Source organism: Acanthopagrus latus, chromosome 8, assembly GCF_904848185.1.
Source record: "Acanthopagrus latus isolate v.2019 chromosome 8, fAcaLat1.1, whole genome shotgun sequence".
Taxonomy (NCBI): domain Eukaryota; kingdom Metazoa; phylum Chordata; class Actinopteri; order Spariformes; family Sparidae; genus Acanthopagrus; species Acanthopagrus latus.
In genome coordinates, this window is record NC_051046.1 from 25,708,943 (window position 1) to 25,729,883 (window position 20,941).

The window sequence follows — 20,941 nt, forward strand, 5'->3', positions numbered from 1 at the left end:
CGCGCTCCGTAGAGAGGGAGGGATGCATTACTCAGAAACACTGAAGTAATGGCTGCGTTAAAACCAACTGCGTTCTCACAATACTGAACGGCTTCTGCTTCTCTTCAACTTCTGATGGTCATTCTGCTGACGCTGACTTGCCTTTTCGTTCTTTAGATGCTGTTAGTGATTGTGAATGGCTGACTGAATGACTGTGGTGTGTCTTGGTCTTATGAACTGGAGCAGCTAGGTACTTATAGTCTCTGCTTGGCTAATGCTGGCCAACTTTAGCTAGACATCGCCGTGTGATAACGCTTTCACGCTTGACCGAAGGGTAGAATCTGCAGTCGTTCCATGGTCAGCTACGGGCGACTCCAGCTCAGATTGGCTGCGATGGCGTCTGCAACACACCAAGGCGGACACGCTCATTCACACCCCTTTTCCGGTTCGATGCAGTTGGAGACGTTCCCATCCGTCCCGGGTATAAATATAAAGTAATATATAAAGTAACCCATGTAACGTTGTCCCAGGCCTCTGTGTAGGTTCTAGATCAGCCCTGTGCATGTGCACCTCAACAGAGATGAGAAAGAAGCGAGATCTCTCACTCCTCAGCTATTCCCACCGTCCGCTCCAGATAAAAATAATGTGTCTAATTCAAAAAACCATTCATCAGGACATATGATCAGCTGCTTCCTACTATTTCCAGTTTACTGTCCCTTCTGTGACATTTAGCGTTGCACCAAAGAAACAACAAAACTCCACAGGCAGATGAACAATCACATGTAGTAATGTGTGTGGTTTAGCTGACATCAGTGAGCTCGTTCCCTCCCTCAGCTTCTGAGATCTCTGGCTGTTGCTGCTACCTGTTACTACAGGAGCTACTCTGACGTCGGCCCCGTTAAGATTTGCAGTGCAGACGAACGCACTCTGAGGTGGTTTTATCAGGGAGAGAATTGATCCCAGTGTCAAACCGCATCTGAGGAGGTTGTTCTAGTGCTGTTCCTCTATTGGTGGCATGCTTTGTTGTTTTGTTCAGGCGTCTCTAGAGTAATTCCAGAGAGAAATCCAATTATTGCACGTTTTGTGTCTTTTTGGGTAATTTTACACTTCTATCACCATGTCGACAGTAGAGGGATGACAAGAACTATCTGGAGAAGAAGACACGGTGATTGCCACGCAGAGGAGGTCCGCGAGTGTCTTTCAGGTTTCAGTGTCCGAGTAGCTGTGAGGTTCCACGTGGTGTAAATGTGTCGTCTGCCTGAGTCCACACTGTTCTTGTTACGCCGTCATTTTTTTTTTCATAACTTTTCTTGATGTTCAGCCAAATATCACAAACAAAGGAGCCCTTCTTCTTCTTCCTCTTCTTCTTCTTTTTGAATATGCAGTGGTGGAAAATGTATGTGTACCCCTGCTTGTAGGTAACCAAGCGTATGCAGGTCTGCAGCTCTCCACGTCTGTACTGAAGATAACTATGACTGTGATGAACATTTTGAAAGGTTTAGCTAACGTCTTGAGCACAATGTGGTAAGTGATAAAAAAGATTACAGATATATCCTGTATGCCTAGTGTCGGGTAGCACACATAGCTATTTTAGAGGCAAATATAGGACTTTTTAAGGAACTACTTTAGTTTGTGGATGACATGATGCATCAGAGCCCACATTTTAGAATTAAGTTATTTCATTGACAATCAGAGTTGGGCTTCAGGTGACCCTTCACGTTCACCTACAACTGAGTGCAAGAGAATGATGTTGCAGAGTCACTTTACAACTTTATTGTCCAGCCGCAGCCAGAAAATCAGTTATTGAAATAGGCAACAATCTCCTGATCTTAAGTACATTTAATATCAGCGACTCTGATACTTTTCTCCAGTAATTTATGCATGGGGGACTTTACTTAATTAGTATTTATTAGGGGTGATTCTAAACAAATTATTGATGCACCTCGATGCAACAATTTTTTTGTGTGCATTTCCATGCATGATTTAAAAAATGATAACAATAACAATTAAATCTAAGTTTGCTACTCAGGGTTCACTTCCTGCTTTTGTGATGATCATTAACACTGTGTCAGTGAAGTAATGCCGAGATGGTATTTTGTATCTTGGCTCTAGACTGAACACCATCGTCCGAAAACCCACGTTCTCCACAACCAAATACGGTCTTAAATCCAGTGCAATAAAACTTGCGATGGATTTGGTAATCCTCTTCGCTCTCTTAGAGTTCGGTCGAAGCTGTGCCACCGCCTGCTCGATCGCTCTCTGGCTGGCATCTGCAACAGGTCGCTGACTCTCTCCCAACTCTTGGTGGTGTCGCGCAAGGTGTTTTCTCAAATTAGTTGAGTTGCCGAAGTATTTAAATTGAGTTCTGCACACCTTACAAACTGTGTAGGTCTTGTCAAGTCTCCCCTCGACTTCATTGAACTCAAAATGCTGCCATACAGTAGCTTTCAAAGAAGCCGGTGCCGGTCTTACAGGCTTGGTGCTAGCCATTGCAGCCATTTTGTCGCTGCTCAAACATAAACAACTCACACACGTGTGTGTGTGGTGTGTAGGAGTGTACAGCAGAGAATCAGCAGGCGCTTTCTGTGGCGCCCTGCAGCAGACGAACTGAATGATGCAGCAGGCGAACTAATTTCAGTTTTAACATTCCGATTATTAACTTATCTGCATCGAGACAATTATTCAAGAGAGAATCGCGATGCATCGAAGAATCAGAAGTTTTTCCCACCCTTAATATTTATACATGACATCTTTCTTGTGCTCCTGTATGGCCTGTGGGTACATCATAGCAACACTGCTGTAAGCTCTTGTAGTGTTGGTCTGCTCTGTCCTCGTCTGCAGTGAGGCTTCGTTCAGCACTTCAGTAGATAAAAGAATATGAAATAATCAGACAGCAATATCCTAAAATAATTTTACCACGCACCAACGCTGGACGCACATCCACCAGGCCTCTGCCTCCTAACCTGCACCGGTCTAAATAAAGCAAGTTTTAATGGACCACAGATGGAAAACACAGTTCAGGGGCTAATTCATTTTGCATGTGGGTGCATATGAGTGTGCCTGTTGTGTGTGTGTGTGTGTGTGTGTGTGTGTGTGTGTGTGTGTGTGTGTGTTTTGGGCAGTGGTGACGAGAGCAGAGCATCTGTTAGCTGCAGAGGATGTAATTGTGGCAGAGGCATAGCTCGATGGAGTTCGCTGTACTCTTTTCACGTTCACGCTGCCTTCATACAGTGTTCCTTTACCAGGTGTGGAGTGAGACTCATACATGCATACGTGCGGGGACACACACACACACGCGCGCGTGTGCACACGCGTAAAAACACATGTGGTTTCACAATAACGCAATGCTCCCAAGTTCGCACTTATTAAATGGTGTTGGTATTGCTGCAACCTCCCCAGGCCTCTCTTTTTACTGGTGGAGGATATTGTCTGTGAGCATGTGTGTGTGCGCTCGTATGTGTTGATGCGACCGTGTTCGTGTGACAGTGAGGCCCCCCCCACACACACACACACACACACACAGGAAGAGGCTGGATAATGGCTCGGCCTGACTCAGCAAAAACTACTAGAAGAACAGGGAGAGGAGCTGCTAGCTGAACCTTTTACCGTCACATTTCCAGGAGGAAATAAGCACTTCACTGTATCAGTGTGCAATCTGTGACCGATTACTGTGTGTGTGCATAAATGGTAATGCTTCAGTGAGGAGAGATGGTGAAATAATGAGGAGTGCACGCTGTGAATCACAGCCTCTTCACCACTCATAAAGCAAGTCTCTCCCTCACTTTGTCTGTTGTTCTCAAGTGTGTATTAGTGCCGAGGAAGAATCAAAGGAGCTTTTATGGTTTCGTTTCACTGATGCTGCTTTTTCATTCTGCCCTAATGAATATCTGTCTTTGCTTTTTCAAACACGAAATCGGGTCAGAACTAATCAACTACAGACGCTCATAAAGGTGATTATTTTTCCCTGGTACTGTGAAAGATGAACTTTTCAGTAATGGATTAATTGAAATCGCGAACTAAAGAGAGAATGCAGAGACGTGCGTCAGGGGCAAGACATAAATTCGCTAGTAATGGAGCTGGGAACTGATTACAGTCAGCAGCAGAGATCAGTGCAGCCCACATGGACGTATTTGTGCAGTGTGATCATTGACACAGTCTATAAAATGTGAATCTGATGAGGAAAAGTCGCCAAGGCTCCAAGTTCAGTCCTCATGTAGAGTAAACTGTCATGCAGAATGTGTGTGCCACTATAAACTCTGTAAGGACACTCCCACACAGTGTTTAAAATCCCGCAACTCCCCTCCAGTTAGTTAGAACTGAAGAATTCGGTTGGATGAGAGGTGAAACAGCTTCATGAAACTGAAACACGGCCAGTTGCTCACGATAAAGCGCTCAGAAAAAGCCAGCATAGATGAAAGCCGTCCTTGTGATTGACCTTTAAAACATTTCAGGTCAACTCCATCATTTTACACTCTGCTATTTGCTTACATTGTTTGAGGTGAGATTACACCGCCACAGTCGTGTTGTGGCCACCAGAGCTGATTGCGGCCGTTGGAGACAATGCTGGTGGTTCCACCAGCCCCGCCATAGCATGTTTTCAGACGGATGTGGACAGAAGCCACGTCAAGCTGCACAGAGCAGATCAAGCCAGGCAGGAAGTCAGACACAGGAGCAGCATAGAGCGTTTGGTCCATTTTCAAAATAAAACACCTAGTGCCGACTCTACAGAATATTTTTTTTCATCAGTAATCGGTTGACTGCTGAAGGTATTTTTGACTGGTTATGCATTTTGCTCCATGGGTTAATTTAACGGCCCGACTTCAGCGGTCTGAGGTGAAGAATGAAGCTCAGCGTGGAAACATTCACAATCGACGTCTGGACAGCTCTCACAAACAAAAGCGCGCTTCGTCTACCTGTAACTTCATCGGTGCTGACATGGAGCTGCAGTCCGGTGTGCTGTTCTCTCCAGCGCTGACACAGTGTCCTCATATTCCTCTGTGTGTGTGTGGTTGACCCCTCCTGACCCCACCCAAAGAATGGCCTTATTGACTGCAGCGCGTGGAAAGCCGCACGAATCACCAGACACAGTCAGATACAGTCCTTTTCGCCTGCTGCTCCTCCTCTCCAGCTGTATGAGCGCTAATGTGGGAAAGTTATTTTGATGATTTTTTTTTTTTTTTTTTTACCACAGATACAATCACATGGAAGAAAGCAACACAGCGATCACAAGTATTCATTCCAAACACATTTGAGACGCTGTGTGCCGAATGGATTCTGTCTGGCGGAGAGGCTATGATACTTCTCAAACTGATGCTTTCAACAATACGTTAACCACTGGCAGTAGTAGTAGTAGTAGTAAAGATACCTTGTGGGAGTGTTTGACCTCTAGTATTACTACAGCACTGTTACTATTATTATGTTTCATTTTGTGTTTTTTATCATGCACACATTGGTCTACATGCGCACTTGTTCAAGCATACGGCCGACCAGATTAACACTCCGGATGTTGTTGTTGACCTTCTCTGCCGACTGAGCTGAACTGAGTTAGCAGCAATACGGCACTGAAGAATAGTAGTAAGGCACCAACAATGGCAGGGAGGTAGAATAATGATACTAACATGGATGTGTGTACACATGGATGGTTTGTTGGGTTGATCCACAAAATGCCTTTTGGAGAACGTAAACAGAATTCAGCTTGCCTTCAAGGTAGTGCCCCAGTACAGCCCAGCTGATACTGGGTAGAACAGGGCGATGTTTATCTTGATAACTGGGCCGTTCTAAAAATCCAATAATTATAACATGGCAGGAACTAATTTCTTAACATAACAAAGGCATCTTGATGTAGCTTGGCATTTAGCTTCAGCAACCTGATCCCTGATGTATGGGCAGTGTACTATTCTGCTGAGCACCTTTAAAACTTAAAGGGGAATTCCAGTATTTGTGAACCAAATGTTTTGGTGTGGAAATGATTCATACTTACTGCAAGTTTTTTAAAAATAGTCCAGGTGATCTCCTCAGCTGGCAGCTGCGACACGGCTGCAGTTTCTGCAACATAATCCTTTGGTGCTAACTAGGACCATCAAGGGTGTGCCCATGAAAAAGTGGTTGTTTTTGCCTCTGACAGGCTGAAGATATTTGAAAGTGCTTCTTAAAAATGAGCCCCTGAATTTAACTGCAAACACAAGTCTTCTTCAAGGAGAAGTCCCTCCTTGTTGCAGGAGGACGCCGGTGGACACGTGAGTCAGTGAGGAGTTTTTTGAGTTTTCTTTGAAGTTGAGCCTGCCAGCAAGAATTTTATTTTCAAAGTCACAGCTGCGTATTTAAGTGATTTTGACAGTCTAGATGAGGCAACAGCTGGAACCACTCACCTTGTGGAGGTTTCAGAATGAGACTTCTCCTTGAACAACACTTGTGTTTCTAGTAAAGAAAAACCTGCCTTGCCTGCCAGTGGCAAAGACAAGCGCCTTTACTCGGCTCCACTCTGATAGTCGGAGTTGCCTCGGCTCCCGGCTGAGGTGATCTGCTGGCCTGAATCCAAAATGTCTGCCAAGTACGAATCAGTTATGCACCAAAACATGTAAATACAGAGTTAATATCCTTTAAAGTATATTTATTATTATGACCGAGCTTGCCTATGTCTCAGATGCTCCGTGTTTTGAATTTGATTCTGATCTGAGATGACAGCAAGAGGTCATCAATCAAATATTGGAGAATGTTGGCCATTTTTCAAAATACGTAACGTCTTCCGCTACCAACCTCCTACCTTTGAATCCCACTGATCATTATATAGTACTGCTTTGAAGCTGTATCTGTCACCCGGCCCGGGATCCTTTATAGAGTTAGACCAAGCAGAATACATAATAACATGCAATAAAATGCACGATATTTCTTAATAATAAGTAATTCACACATGAGATGGTGAGTTTTATTTGCTGCAATACTTCAAAAGTAAGCGCAATAAAGGAAAGAAGAGACTTTGCGATTGATTTTCTGCATGTTAGATTTGTTCCCATAGTGACCGGCAGCGAGGAGCTCAGGGACAGACGGGACATCACGCCGTCTGAAATCATACACTCAAATAAATTCTGACTGTTTGAATAACATGAGGTGCACTTGAATGGTTTTACCTTGCAAATGATGCGCCCGCTGTCGAGGCTGTTAAAGTGTCAAGATAAATGAGGCACCCCTGGATCTGTGCAGTTATCAAAGGCTTTAGTCACATTTGGGAGTTAAAAAACAAAAAAAAGAAAAAAAAAAAAGGAATCAGTTTGGTGCCTCGCGGTCCTCGATGCAAAAAAACGAAAACAAAATAAGCAGAAAACCTGAAATATCACCTCGAATGCTGCATGACTCTATTCCGGCAGCAACGGACCTTTAAAACGTGGCAAAATGTTGTAAAGTGGAACAATGTTTGCTTTGAGGATTATGAAAAAATCCTGTTGTATAAATCTGTTTGTGTGTGTGTGTGTGTGTGTGTGTGTGTGTGTGCGCGCGCATGTTGGAAACAGTTAAAACAGATGCCGTTCAGTGGTCCAATAGAAGAATGAGTGAAAGGAACCGACTAGCCTGTGATAATGCATTCAGCTTGTATACATACCCCCCCCCACCCCACTGACACACACACACACACACACACACACACACACACACACACACTCCCGGGCCCCTCTGGTGATGCACACACTCTCACATCCTTTGCGTTACATTTCATTACAAACTCACTGGCCTGTTTCTGAAGAACATGGAGGCTGAGAGCCTCTCGCACATTGCATGCTCGCAAACGCATACGTGTAGCTGGCGGTGTGGTGGAAGCCAGTAAGTGCTGTGAGAAAAGGAGTGGAAGAGGAAGAAAGGCGACCCAGAGGGAGAGCATGAGAGTCCAAGGCAGCTGCAGGACTGTGGCTGGCTGCCCTGCGTGTGTTCTCCTGAGGGCTGGCACTGACACCATGAAGCCTGCTGTCCTGGCTGGAGTGGCCCGGGCCTGCCTGGTGACAGAGAGACTCGCAGAGAGGAGGGGTACCCGGGGCGCAGAGGAGTCGCCCAGTCACAGTTGATTGTTGTGTGACTAATGTTTCTCTCCAGCGTCCATCTGCTGCTGGGCCCCTCTGCTGCTCACGTCTCCTGAGCCTCGCTGTGGCTCTTGTGTTAACCCTGAAACCTCTTCTCCTTCTCCTTCTCCTTCTCCTTCTCTTCTCTTCTCTTCCATGTTATCCATTTCATTCCAGTCCCAAGGCACATTTGTGGCAGTGAAATCTCCGTCTCGATTTGTTTTGTGTGCAAAGTTCTTCCTAAGTTCTGAGTGACTGCTGACTGTCTGTGACATCATTTGTCAGGCGGCAGCGTCAAAACGTACGAGGACTGTGATCAATATTTTTATCTGCGCGTGAGGGTGAAGGGGGCCGCTTGTACTGACGAAGCCGCAGGGATTAAACACCTGACCCCGCAGCCCCCCTCAGCCTCACACAGATTTGTAGCTTTTCCCCAGCCTGCTTACGTTTTCTGTCTGCGACTTCAGAGTTCGGCCTTGCTCTCACTGCTCTCACGATGTCTTTGCCCATATCACGCAGTGTTGTCAGACTCAAAGCTCTAGAAAGCCGAGTCAGTCCTACCCAGACAGCAAACTGACAATGTAAGTGACTAGTGGGTGAACACAGTGGAGCATTAAGCAGCTAAAAGACCAAAAACAGAGCTGCATCGGACAAAGACATGACTAAATGAAAGCTAGCATTTTTTTTTATTACCCTCTGGATGTGTAAATAAGCAGCTATTTGCTGATTAGTTCTCCATTTCAGCATGTTTTGCTGGCCCTAAAGTATTACAGAATTGATTTCATGTGTATGTTGGTTGATAGGAAAAGGTACTCGCTGGCACTGTAGCAGCTGTAAATAACTCCTATAGTGACTGGCTGTTTTAAAGGAAAAATTCACTCCTTTAAGACAGGGGTGTGTGCCATCGCTTCACGCTGCCAACACGCTCCAGCGTTGATTGCAGCATACAAATAGAGGTGTATGGTTCTGGAATTTAAATTCGGCAACTTAATGTTGTGTTAACACTGTGTTCACCAGCTAGCTGCTAACTTTGTATGGCGTTTGGTGCTTGGCCGGTTGTGCACAGTGGATTTATCAGAGCTTTCGTGCTGCAGTGGCTGTGAATACAGTTAATGAGAAAAGTTTGTGAACTTCAGAACAACCCTACAAGACCCTCATGCAACGTCAGTGGCCGTCAAATGAGCTGTCCTCAGCTGCGGTGGTTTCTCGAGCGTTGCAGCGCTGGGATTATCACAGCGCAGAGTCAAACAGCAGACTCATTGCAACTGTTTTGGTTGTCATAAGAAGAAGGACATGATGTATCACAATCATAACCCTCAGTTTGCCCCTGAAAAAACCTCTGTTTGGAGGGCCGTGTAGCCCTAACACCTCACCCTGCTCCTCCATCCCAACAAGAGATGGCTAACAGTAAATGGAACAGGCAAGCGGTGCAGATTTTTATGGATGTTTTATGTATTTTAACATATAAAACTTCTCATCAGTGGAGTCGTCATAGCATGAATCTAAGATGATCACCTCCTCTGGTGTCTGTGAAGAAGGAGACTTCACTACAAATTCACAAACACACTCAGACTCGGTGTGGAGGAAACAAATCTTGCCGCTGGTGCTCAACCGTACAGCCGGCTGGATGAATGAATCCTTGTTTGAATGGGAAACTGCTCCGGGGAGGGCAGGAGGGAAGAGGGCAAGAAAGCAAGGGTGGGAAGTTGGAGAGAAAACGGATATGAGGGTGAATAGAATAAGCGTGAAGAGAGAACCAGACGACAAACCCTAGTAAAGCTAGCGGATCTCATTCATTACACATGGCTGCGAGTGTGAGCCAGCGGATGTTTTCTTAGCGTCGTCCCCCAGGTGTTAAAAAAGCGCCGAGCTGGGCCCGAGTGTGTGGACGGGGTTAAAATGTGTCCAAAATGTTGCCTGCTGCTTTACATGCCTCAGTTGCATGTGTGTGTGTGCACACTGTCAAGTGTAACTGTGTTAAAATTAGCCAGGAAGACACACGTACACACACACACACACACACACACACACACACACACACACACACACACACACACACACACACACACACTGACATACACTTCACACTACAGGCTTGTGCAGGCTGTGGCAAGGGACAGAGCATGGGAAGTGTGAACAGTAGAAGACCAGACAAAATGACATGTGTTCGCCCAAGGAGCTGGCACTGTAATTGTGTGTGTGTGCGAGTGTGTGTGTGCATATGTTGGTCTGTGAGTGTGGTGTGTACTGAGCCAACCCTGCTGTTTACCGTGGGGGATTTTAGAAGAATTGTAGGCAGCTGGCAAGCCCCTTTACTTTCTTTTTTTCCTTCCTAAATCTGCTAGTATCTGTGTGTAGTAGTGCTCTCTGCCTGTCTGTCTGTCTGTCTGTCTGTCTGTCTGTCTGCTCCTCATTCACTTGCTCCACTTATGTGCATGTGGATTTGAAGTTGGGCTACCACAGCGGTTTAACAAAATAGGCAATTTCCTACATGAAAAGAAGCAATAATTTGCCTCCAGCAGCTGGGACACAGGCCTACAATGTGTTGATCAGAAGTTAGAACCGCGCTGGAAAATATTGTCCTGGTAAAAACACAGCATAAATATCGCCGTGAATCTGAGGCTCATTTCCATTATTTCTGGCCTGATTTCTGTAATGGATTTCTCGGGGTGTGTTGGATAAAAACTGGACCCCGTTTTTGAGCGTTGTGTTGAAGCTGCGCGGCCAGCAAATCATCCCTCGCCCTGAAACAAAATGGGACTTAATTTCTGCCTTTGCATAAAAAACTGTGCCGTCTATGGTGTAGAAGGACACTAATATTTTTTTTGATTTGGTGCTGCATGGCCAGAGAAAATAGAGATAAAGGGGTATTGCTTTTTCTGTTTTAAAGGTAGAAAACCCAACCAATAAACGCTCCCGCTGATGGGTGAAGCACAGCTACTTGGGTGCTGCTTGGGTTCGCCTCGGCATCCGTTTCGAAACTGGAAACAATATGGCGGCCGGCTGGTGATGAACAGCAGCTGAACAGCACACTAAAATATGTATCTGAAAAACATTTTTGGCAAGAAATAATTAATAGCAGGACTGTAGATCAGCACGGCCTTGTTTCTAGATACATTTATTCAGCCCAAATACAGGATATGTATGGTGGCCACATTCAGTTAAGGAACTTTCTCTCCTGCAGTTAGAGAGAATGCTACAGTATGTGAAAAAGAAATTATTGTGGGAAATGGGCGGTGTAGTAACGGAATGGTTTACAGTTTCGCAGTGCTGCCTAGAAATGGCAAGTTGACATGTTTCCCTCTCTCTCACGAGCCGGCTTCCCTCTTTGTGTCTCTTGATACGGGGCACGCAGAAATGCAGAAGATAATCTGTCGTTGATAAAACAGCCCCTTTTAATCCGCTGGAAGATACTGGGTGACGGCGAAATGGCAAGCAGTTCAACGTTGTTCAGCTGCACACACCACGTACACCGTGCTGACACAGAGCATGTGACATCTTCTGATGGTCGAGTGCTTCTGCTTTGTGGTTCACGCTATGTTGACATGTGTAAAATGTTTGCACTTCAGTATCCAGGCATCCGCGTGATTTGGATTGAACACAGCCGCTAATGTAAAGTGGCTGTGCACGAGTTTAATTGTGACTAATACAATCCTTGTTTTGTCTCTTTGTTTTTTCCCCAATTTCAGGGTTCGTGCTGCCTGATGTTGGATTGTGGACCAGCTTGCCGCGCTGTCAACCCTCTACCTGCAACTGGTCTTATTACTGGCAGCTAACGTTGGGAAAACCATTGTGGAGGCAGTAGCCAACATTTGCATTCAGTCTGTAGTTGTCCACAGCTGGGTGTCCCCCCACTGGGAGTTAATTATTGCTGTTGGTATTAACATTTAAGCTTAAGTTTGCCATTCGCTTTTCGCCGCCTGCTTAGCATCAAGCCGCTGGCGTTAGCCCCGAGTTCACGTCTGCTAGTTGTAGGTTAGCTGCCAGTATGGAGCGCAGTAGCTGGAGCGGCAGTGAGAGTGCAGGCGAGGACATGGACAGACTGAGTGACTCAGGAGGAGATAAGACCATGGACGGGGACCCTGAGGGGGTCTGGAGCCCTGACATCGAGCAGAGCTTCCAGGAGGCCCTGGCCATCTACCCGCCCTGTGGAAGGAGGAAGATTATACTGTCAGATGAAGGAAAGATGTACGGTGAGTGATCAGGGGATGGAAAGAAGCTGGGTGTGAACTGCATGAATCACTGACAAGAGGGAAATTTCCAAATCCAAGACGAATCTTCAGGTTGTTTGCCCGACTTATGAAATGAGCTGTTTATTCATTTTCTATAGAACAATGATGACTAATTAAAGGACGAGCTATGTGATGCGTGAGAGTGTTTCCACACCTCTGGTCACTAGTCATTCATACAGTGGAGGACTGTTGACGGACCGAGTGTGGATAATTTGGATTCTTCAACACTAATTCGCACTGTGTGCTAGAATGTGACATCTCTGCACAGTGTTATAAACACACGTGGTGATTGGCCGAGCTGCTGAAGCGTTCGCCGTGGTGTGTCAGACTGTGAGAGTGGCAGGGGCAGAGGGGGCTGTGTGTGAGGGCGGTCTCACAGGGCCGCGAGTGCCGGGGACTCAGGAAGTAACGCGATCTGTAGAGAGGAGGTAACAGAGGTGTGCTATAGGTGCATCATGTGTATTTGTACATGTCTGAGAAGGAGCGTGACACCGAGGGAGAGAGTGTGTGTGTATGTGTGTGCCTGTCTGTGCCCCTGCGTGTGTGTGTGTGTGTGTGTGTGTGTGTGTGTGTGTGTGTGAACTAATAGAGTGATGAACAGATGGTCCTCTGGCTGCCACCAGCTGCGCCTCCCTCCCTCTCTCTTTCACTCGGTTGTTTTTTTTCTTTTCTCTCTCTGTGTTTGCAGAGTGCACTCTACTGATTTCTTTACGATCGCACTTGAGTTTTAAGCTTCTGAGTATTAAAGTGAATCCGAGATATTCAGACGTTTTCTCCCCTTACACATTTCCTCGCGTCGGGACCCTGAATTGATGAAAGAAAGCATGTGGACACCTGAAGGCTTCCACTTCCTGTGTTTGAGCATTTACCATTAAACCACAGGAGCATCAGGGAGGTCAGCCGCTGACGCTCACAGTCAGTGTTCCAGATCACCAGGTCGAGGTTCTCTGTGTAAAACCATCTCTTTAAATGATGCAGTTATGTAAGAATCGGCCACCTGTTGAATTAATGCTCAAAACAAATAGGGGGCAGCATATTACCAGAGCAACGGCTAAGTGCTGCTAGCTGTAGCTGCCGTTAGCCAGTTTGCTGAGTTAGCCGTGCAGCTAGTGGTCCAGACGGTGAGCTTGGGGCATCATGGGAGTTTTGGTACTTATACCTCTGGCACGGGAGCTTTGGATGGGGCTAGGTGGCTAGCATGCTAACTTCAGTAGATATCTCTTCAAGGTAACACATAAACGTAACAGAGTTGAAACTGTTATTACTTCACAGTCATAAAAAATCTTACATATTACATCTTTAAAGCTGCACCAAACATTTAATTACATTAAAGGAATAGTTCATAAAAATGAATATACAGTCATCTACTCAGCCCCTTGTTGACAGAGAGTCCTGCGAAGCTTCGAAAACAAAACATTTCTGGAGCTTCACAGCAAAACAGTTTTGAAGCATTCTCCTAAACAACTGAGGTAGCTGAGGACTCAAAAACCAACTTAAATGGCTCTGTTGAGCTCGTTAGGCCCTACCCACATCTCCAGAGGCCCTAAGATCCCAAAGTGATTTGAATAAATGTTATTTACACTCTTGTGGCTTTGTAGAGCTCATGTACCCACTTTAGACGTGGCACTTGTTGAGACAAAAACCACAGAAAATTCCCCACAAGTCTTTTGAACATTTGAACATCTTCATCATCATCCTTCATTTCAAGCTGCTCTCAGCAAGAAAACTCAGATAAAGCCAGTGAACTCTACCTGTTCAGCACCAGCAGCTGGCAGACAGCGTTAACCACTATCTTCTGAACACAATGGGCCATTTCACTACCAAAAAAAGACAGTGAATATTGGACTAAATCAAACGAGTGCTCACATCCGTCCGTGTCTGGTGGATGTGCAAACTGGCAACATGATAATGTGTCAGCTTTGTGTTTCTGCAGCCCTCGAGTACCGAGGAAAACAATCAATGAATGCAACCTCTCCATGTGCGCCGGGGGCCTTGTCATGTTGAAACAGGAAAAGAAAATAAGAAAAAAACCTGAAATGCCGACCTTGCGGAAGGCACCCTGATACTAACACCCCCGTTGAAGCTCTGCCTCATTGATCGGTCGCCAATCAATCAGACTCACTCTGTTCTCTGGCCTGTTCAGTGCCGTTTGTTTACCTTGTTGACCTGGTGTCCGAGTTGTTGACACGTTTATCACCGTGGCCTCATTGAGCGAGATGATGTCTGTTTTCAAAAGGCGCAAATGGCGAGGAGGGGAGGAGCAGCGTTTGGCACAGAGGTTGGGGGGGGTTTTAATAGTAACAAGAACATCTGTGCAATCTAGAATTTAAGAAACGGCATCCAGTCGGTGTTTATTTCTGGCCCTGGACATGCTCACATTTTTATTCATGCATGCTGTTTCACTCTTTTGCAAAAGAGAAGCGCAATGATGTTTTTCGCCTTGTGCAAAGGCAGCGTACTGTGTGCACACAACCTTGAGGTTACTTTAAAAACTTGGCATTATAATTTTAGCTATTCAGACCTCTCCCCATTGTCATTAATGGCGTTTTTACAGCTTCCTTGAACATAACATTACATTAAATGTAAAAGGAGTGGGAGGTAAGTGTACCTCCAGAAAAGAAAAGGGTAATATCTGATAAGTAGGGGGCCTATGGGGTTCCAAAAATACTTCCTCTGTCTGCAGGGAAATGGACTGAAATAGAAAAGATGGGGGGAAAATGTGCAAAAGTGCAGGGATAACCTCATGAAATCATAAGTGGATGCATACAAAAGGGGAGACGGAATGAAAGGGTGAATAATAATAGCTCTATTATCCTTGACACAAGTACAGCAGAGGTACAGTATAATGGCCTGTGGCTTTGTCCCCTACAGAAACGTCATACGGACTATGTGAAAGTCATTTGGTTGGGATTGAGCCTTCTCCGTCTCTTAGGCTGTGGATCAGGGACGTGTTCCAAACAGATGGATTACAGAAGGCTACAACATACTGTGAATGGCATTGAAGAAAGCGTAGGCTGTGTGGCAGTGACCCAGACTACGAATATCTCCCAGACATCTTCAGTACGTACTTATTAAATTAGTTGATCCCTCGTGTCAGATTTATAACACACGGCCATATTCCCGTTGAATGAAGACTGAAATTTAATTCCTTCTAACTGGAGGTGTTGCATCACATCCTTCACTGGGGTGAAAGGTCTCTTTCAATCGGTTACTCAGCTCAAAATGAGGCTCATTTCAGAGGAACTGATGCAGAAAGAGCTCATTCTCTTAGGCTAAGATCGATGTGATTCTTCAAGTGTCTTCACAGGTCTGGGGCACTAGCTGCACGGCTAACTGAGCTAACTAGCTAACTGTGGTAAGCAGCAGTAGTTAGTGGTTACACCGGTGATGTGCTGCCCCGTATTTGTTTTCATTATGAATTTGACAATATGGCACCTTTTAACCGTCACACAAGAAATGACTGACAGACATATAAAGAAACATCACAACAACAACAAAATATAGACATGATGATAACAGAGGGTAGAACAATATTGTCCCAGTGGGTGCATTTTAAGAAAGTGATCATTAGAAGAAGTTTAGAATCCGTTTTCTCTATCAGACTCTGAAATAACGAGGGATCGCGTTTGAAACGACACTTTTCCTCCCCTCACTTCCTGTAGAAGCAGTTGCTAAAGCAGCCAATGTAACTGCAAACTGCTGCTGGCTTATCTCTGGCATTAGGTGATGTCACCGCCTGTTGTTCTTTGCAGGTGACATCACCTGGCAGGAAAAAAAAGTCCAGTGTTTAGTTAATTTTTAAAGGACTGGGCTCTGTTTGTAATAGATTAAAGATTAACTGTGTGGTCAGCGGGAGCGGTGAGCCATTGCACCAGGACAGACATGAATCAGAGAAAAGGCGAAAGTCGCAAAAAAAAGGCGTCTCGTTGCTGAAGCTGTGCGGTCGACAGGTGGACTTGAACTGGAGCGGTACACGCCAAATGTGTCGTGGATGTCGTAACGAGCAGAGCTCCTGCTCTGCGTTAGTGCCTCCTGGCTCGGGGCCAGAGTTCGGCCCCTGCGGTCTCTGAGGTCTTCCCGGGGTACACAACAATACACACCACTCCACTGCAGCCTTGTTAGCGAGCGCGGTCAGCCAGGCTTTGAACTTAGTCTGAAAGCGTTCTCGAGCTATTCTGTAAAGCGGCTGAAGCTCTTAATCACTCAGCTAACTGAGCACGGGGTCAGTTAACTACAGCACTGATGCTTCTTTAGAAGACAAGGGAAGAAAAGTAGAGGAAGCTGCAGACTTGAATAGATCGCTTACTCATCCTCACAGGTCAGTAGATATTTTGTTTCCAGTGTGGTGTTGACATGGCTGCTGCCTCGTGGAAAGTATTTCACTTTTGGGTGATTTGTGACTTTCATCCCCTCATCCCATCTTTTGGGCTTGTTACCATCCCCATTCTTCCCCCTGTTCACCACGTTCGCAAATCTTTCCTGGACAGTCCGTCATCGCCAAACACTTGTGTTTGTGTAGTGCGTCTGCCCGCACAAATAATGGCTTCAACCTGGAGATAGAGGAGTGGGTTGGGGGTGTGGTGTGTGTGTGTGTGTGTGTGTGTGTGTGTGTGTGTGTGTGTGTGTGTGTGTGTGTGTGGGGAGGGGGGGGGGGGGGGGGGGGTTGCTTCTGTTCGTCACGGTTAATGGCCATCTGACTTTGGCCTTGAAGTCTTTCACTGGGCAAGTGGAGAGAGAGAGGAAGCGGGAGGGAGGGAGGGAGCAGAAGGGAAGCCCATTCACGACAAGAGGGACAGAGGAGGGGAGAAAGGGAACAGCCAGAACAGAGGATGGATGGAGCGAGGGGTGGGTGTGTGTGTGTGTGTGTGTGTGTGTGTGTGTGCACGCGCTGGAGAGTTTTTGAGAAATGGGGAGGGAGGGAGCGAGGGATGTGTGCCGCAGGGTTAGTGAAGGATGATAATTCACCGTTAAGCCTCCTAGAAAGACCAGCTGGCCCCTCTGGAGTCAGATGTCAGCCTCCGCAGCCAGGACTCACTGTGCGTGTGTGTGTGTGCGTGCGCCTGTCTTTTCTGTATGTGTGTGTGCTGGCACTCACGCATGTATATACATGCGTTTGTGTGTATGTGTGTGTATGTGTGTGCGTGTGTGTGTTTGCGTGGGCGCTGTAGTCAGTCACAGCTTTTGACTGCTAGAAGGAAAACACCTGCATGTGGAGCTGTAGATGTTATCGGTCTAAGCTCCCTATCTCAGTGAGAGTGGGATTGGTCAGAGCACACACACACACACACACACACGCACACACACACACAGACGCACACACATGCACACACACCATCTGCTAGTTAGTTAGGGCTATTGTTGCGAGCCATTTGGGTAGTGTGTAGAGGTTTGGCTTTGTGCTGATCTTGACCATCAGTTGGCCAGCTGGCCTGACTTTGGTTTTCCACTTGGTCGCAACAGAAAAACAGGCCAGGAGACAAACCAAACTAAGCCACGCAGCCACAAACATGCTTGTTAGCAAATAAAATAACAGTCAAACGACATAATTTCATTAAGAATTTAACTCTTAGCGGTTCTCTGTGTGTCGTGAGGAGTCTAAAGTTATAAACCTGGTCAGACTATGGGCCGCTGGAGTGCAACACTGAGCAGGAATGCATTTATCAACCATGGTGTATATGGATACACACACACACAAACACATGCACACACACGCACACACACACACACACACACACACACACACACACACACACACACACTTCTCTGCCTCAGGTTTTGTGGATGTAATTCTGTGTTTTCTCCCTCTTTTCTCCCTCCGTCTCCCTCTCCCTCACTAATCTATACTAGCCAGGTCATGCTGAGTTTGCTGTGCTCCCCATTGAATGGGCTGAATTATTCAGCATTGTAAGCGTGTGTCTGTGTGCGTGTGCGCGTACGTGCACACACGTAAGCATGGGTACAGCTGGCCTGCTGGTTCCTTTAATCAGGGGACGGCCGGTCTGCATGAATGCCTGTATTGTTGGGTCATGTGTATTCAGGGCCATGGCGTGTGTGATTTTGTGTGCATGAGAGTGTGTGTGTGTGTGTGTGTGTGGAGGGCTCAACAGGAGTATCGTGATTACAGCACTACTCTGTAAAAATGCACGTCACAGGGTCGCTGGGTCAACAGTGCTAAATCAGGCACTAAGTTGTTTGTCAGGGTCATATGATTTCTGCTTGTGATTGTCTGTGAGGAAGAAAGATAGTTCAGATGGGGTTCGTGCGTGTGTGTGTGTGTGCGTGTGTGTGGGAGAGAAAAACCACATGCATGTTTCATTTGTATGTTCTGTGTCCCCCCCCCGCAGGTCGAAATGAGCTGATAGCCAGATACATCAAGCTCCGAACGGGCAAGACGCGGACGAGGAAACAGGTAATAATGGGAGTGTGCATCAAATCCAATCACACTGTCTGCCGTATGTATCACAGCATATCACATTGCACAGACATAATGAGGGAAACGGTGCTTTTATACTGTGGATTAAAAAAAAAAAAAGACGGTTGAAACTGAGCAGTCACAGTCCATAGTTAAGTTTGGGTTTTTAGATTAAAAACAAGTTGTAGCTGCACTTTGCAAGATTTAAAGTGTCAGTTTGCTTCATTTGGAGAAATAAAGGAACTTATTTAAAGGTTCACTATGTATTTTTGGGGAAGAAATGTTAATCTTTTATTGACTCATTTCATTTTCTGCCTAAGCAAACAACTCTTTGTGTTTATGAATGAATAAACAATCTGATCTTAAAGTGTTCTGGGACCTTATTTTCCTCTGAGAACAGCTTGTTTATTCAGCCACGGGAAAAAAAAAATATTTCAGAATTTCTATTATTACCTTGTGATTATTGCAAAGGTTGATATTCTGAGTATGTTTTCTTCTCCTAATCTACACAGTGCCCTTTTTATTAACAAAGAAAATAATTTTAAAGGACTAGTCTGGAAATGCTTTAACAGTCACCTTGTGGTTAAGAATCACTGTCTTAAAGGCAAACTCACATGATTGCTGTGGTTGACTTGACAAGTTTGATGTTAGGCTGGTGTGTATGTGTGAGACTGATACATGGCAGAATGTAATTGGAAACATTATTATTATTATAAATTATTATTATTATTATTATTATTATTATTATTATTATTATTATTATTATTATTATTATTATTATTATGTATTTTATCTGAACAGGGACAGTGCACAATAAAACATGAACCTTGTACATAACAATGAGAGATGCATTGCAAGTTGCTATTTTCCACCTGAAGTCCCTGGGCAGGAAGATGGAACATACAATAAATCAAAAACAGTTACAAAATTCGCAGTTGTGCAAAAGCCAGATGGAGCCATTTTATTAATTTGATGGGTGCTTTTCAATAGTATGTTTCACTAAAGGAAGCTTTCACCCGAAACAGTAATTCAGCCATTGTCCCCTCACTCCCATGCTGATGGAACACCAAGCAACAGACAACTGAATAAGATGAGGACTTGTTTTAAAATGTGAAAAAATTAAATGAACAAATTAATAAAATGGCTCCGTCCGGCTTGTCTGTATGTTTCTCAGCCCCTGAGATCTCAAGTTGATTTGAAAAGACATCGTCTTAGCGTGCACGTAGCCTGAAGTGGGTGCAGAGGCTCCACCGCTAGTTGAGGGCCTGAATTACGTCTTTTCTAATCAATCTGGCTCTCCCATGTTTTGTAGCCTACTAAACTTCACCCTACTTTGCGACGGCATGGCGCTGTGTAGATAACGACAAGAGCTTTTCTTTTTTGGGGGCGCCTGTTGCTTCGAGAATAGAGGAAATACAACTATTTTGATTTCCCGACAGAACACCTGTGTGTGGTGTCATCATAGTTTCTTGGTTCCCGGCCTGTGTTCCCAGGTGCCTCCTCGCTCTCTCAAAAGATGTGCATAGATCAGTCTATTCACTGTTGTCAGGGGAGAAGTGTGCGCGTGTGTGTGTTTGCGTGTGTGTGTGTATACCCAGTAGTCTTTTCATAACCATGGCAACTCACTGTTTGGTCCTTCCACCTCTCTTTTCTACCCTCCAACCCCCTTCCTCTTACCCTCTCCTCTCCTCTCTTCTCCTCTCCTCTCCTCTCCTCTCCTCCCCCTCTCCTCTTCTCCCTCCTCCTCCTCTCCTCTCCTCTCCTCTCCTCCCCCTCTCCTCTCCTCCCCCTCTCCTCTCCTCTCCTCTCTTCTCCTCTCCTCTCCTCTCCTCCCCCTCTCCTCTCCTCCCCCTCTCCTCTCCTCCCCCTCTCCTCTCCTCCCTCCTCCTCCTCTCCTCTCCTCTCCTCTCCTCCCCCTCTCCTCTCCTCCCCCTCTCCTCTCCTCCCTCCTCCTCCTCTCCTCTGCTCTCCTCCTCCTCTCCTCTCCTCCAGGTATCCAGTCACATCCAGGTCTTAGCCAGAAGAAAATCCAGGGAGTTTCAGTCTAAACTAAAGGTAAGAACAACATGTGTTAGCAGATGATTAAGAAGGATAAACGTCGATGGCTGTTGTGGATGAAAAGGCAGAAAAAGGTGGCATTAACAGAAACAAGCTTTTAACAGAAAGTTGAAGGAAAAAAGACGTCACAGTATTCGGCAAACCGGTAAAGATGTGATCTCTGGGAAATTGGGTGTGAAAATACTATAGCAGATATCAGCATTAAAATCTAC

At 45.7% G+C, this 20,941-nt stretch overlaps 1 protein-coding gene across 1 annotated transcript in view; it reads left to right on the forward strand.

Annotated features, from left to right (window-relative positions):
* tead1a (TEA domain family member 1a) overlaps window positions 1-20,941 on the forward strand; it is a 45,374-nt gene that overhangs the window by 6,397 nt on the left and 18,036 nt on the right. Inside the window, exons 2-4 of the mRNA XM_037108101.1 lie at window positions 11,717-12,220; window positions 18,604-18,668; window positions 20,664-20,726. Coding sequence (XP_036963996.1) covers window positions 12,016-12,220; window positions 18,604-18,668; window positions 20,664-20,726 — 333 coding nt within the window. The 5' untranslated portion in view covers window positions 11,717-12,015. The remainder of the gene's footprint in view (window positions 1-11,716; window positions 12,221-18,603; window positions 18,669-20,663; window positions 20,727-20,941) is intronic.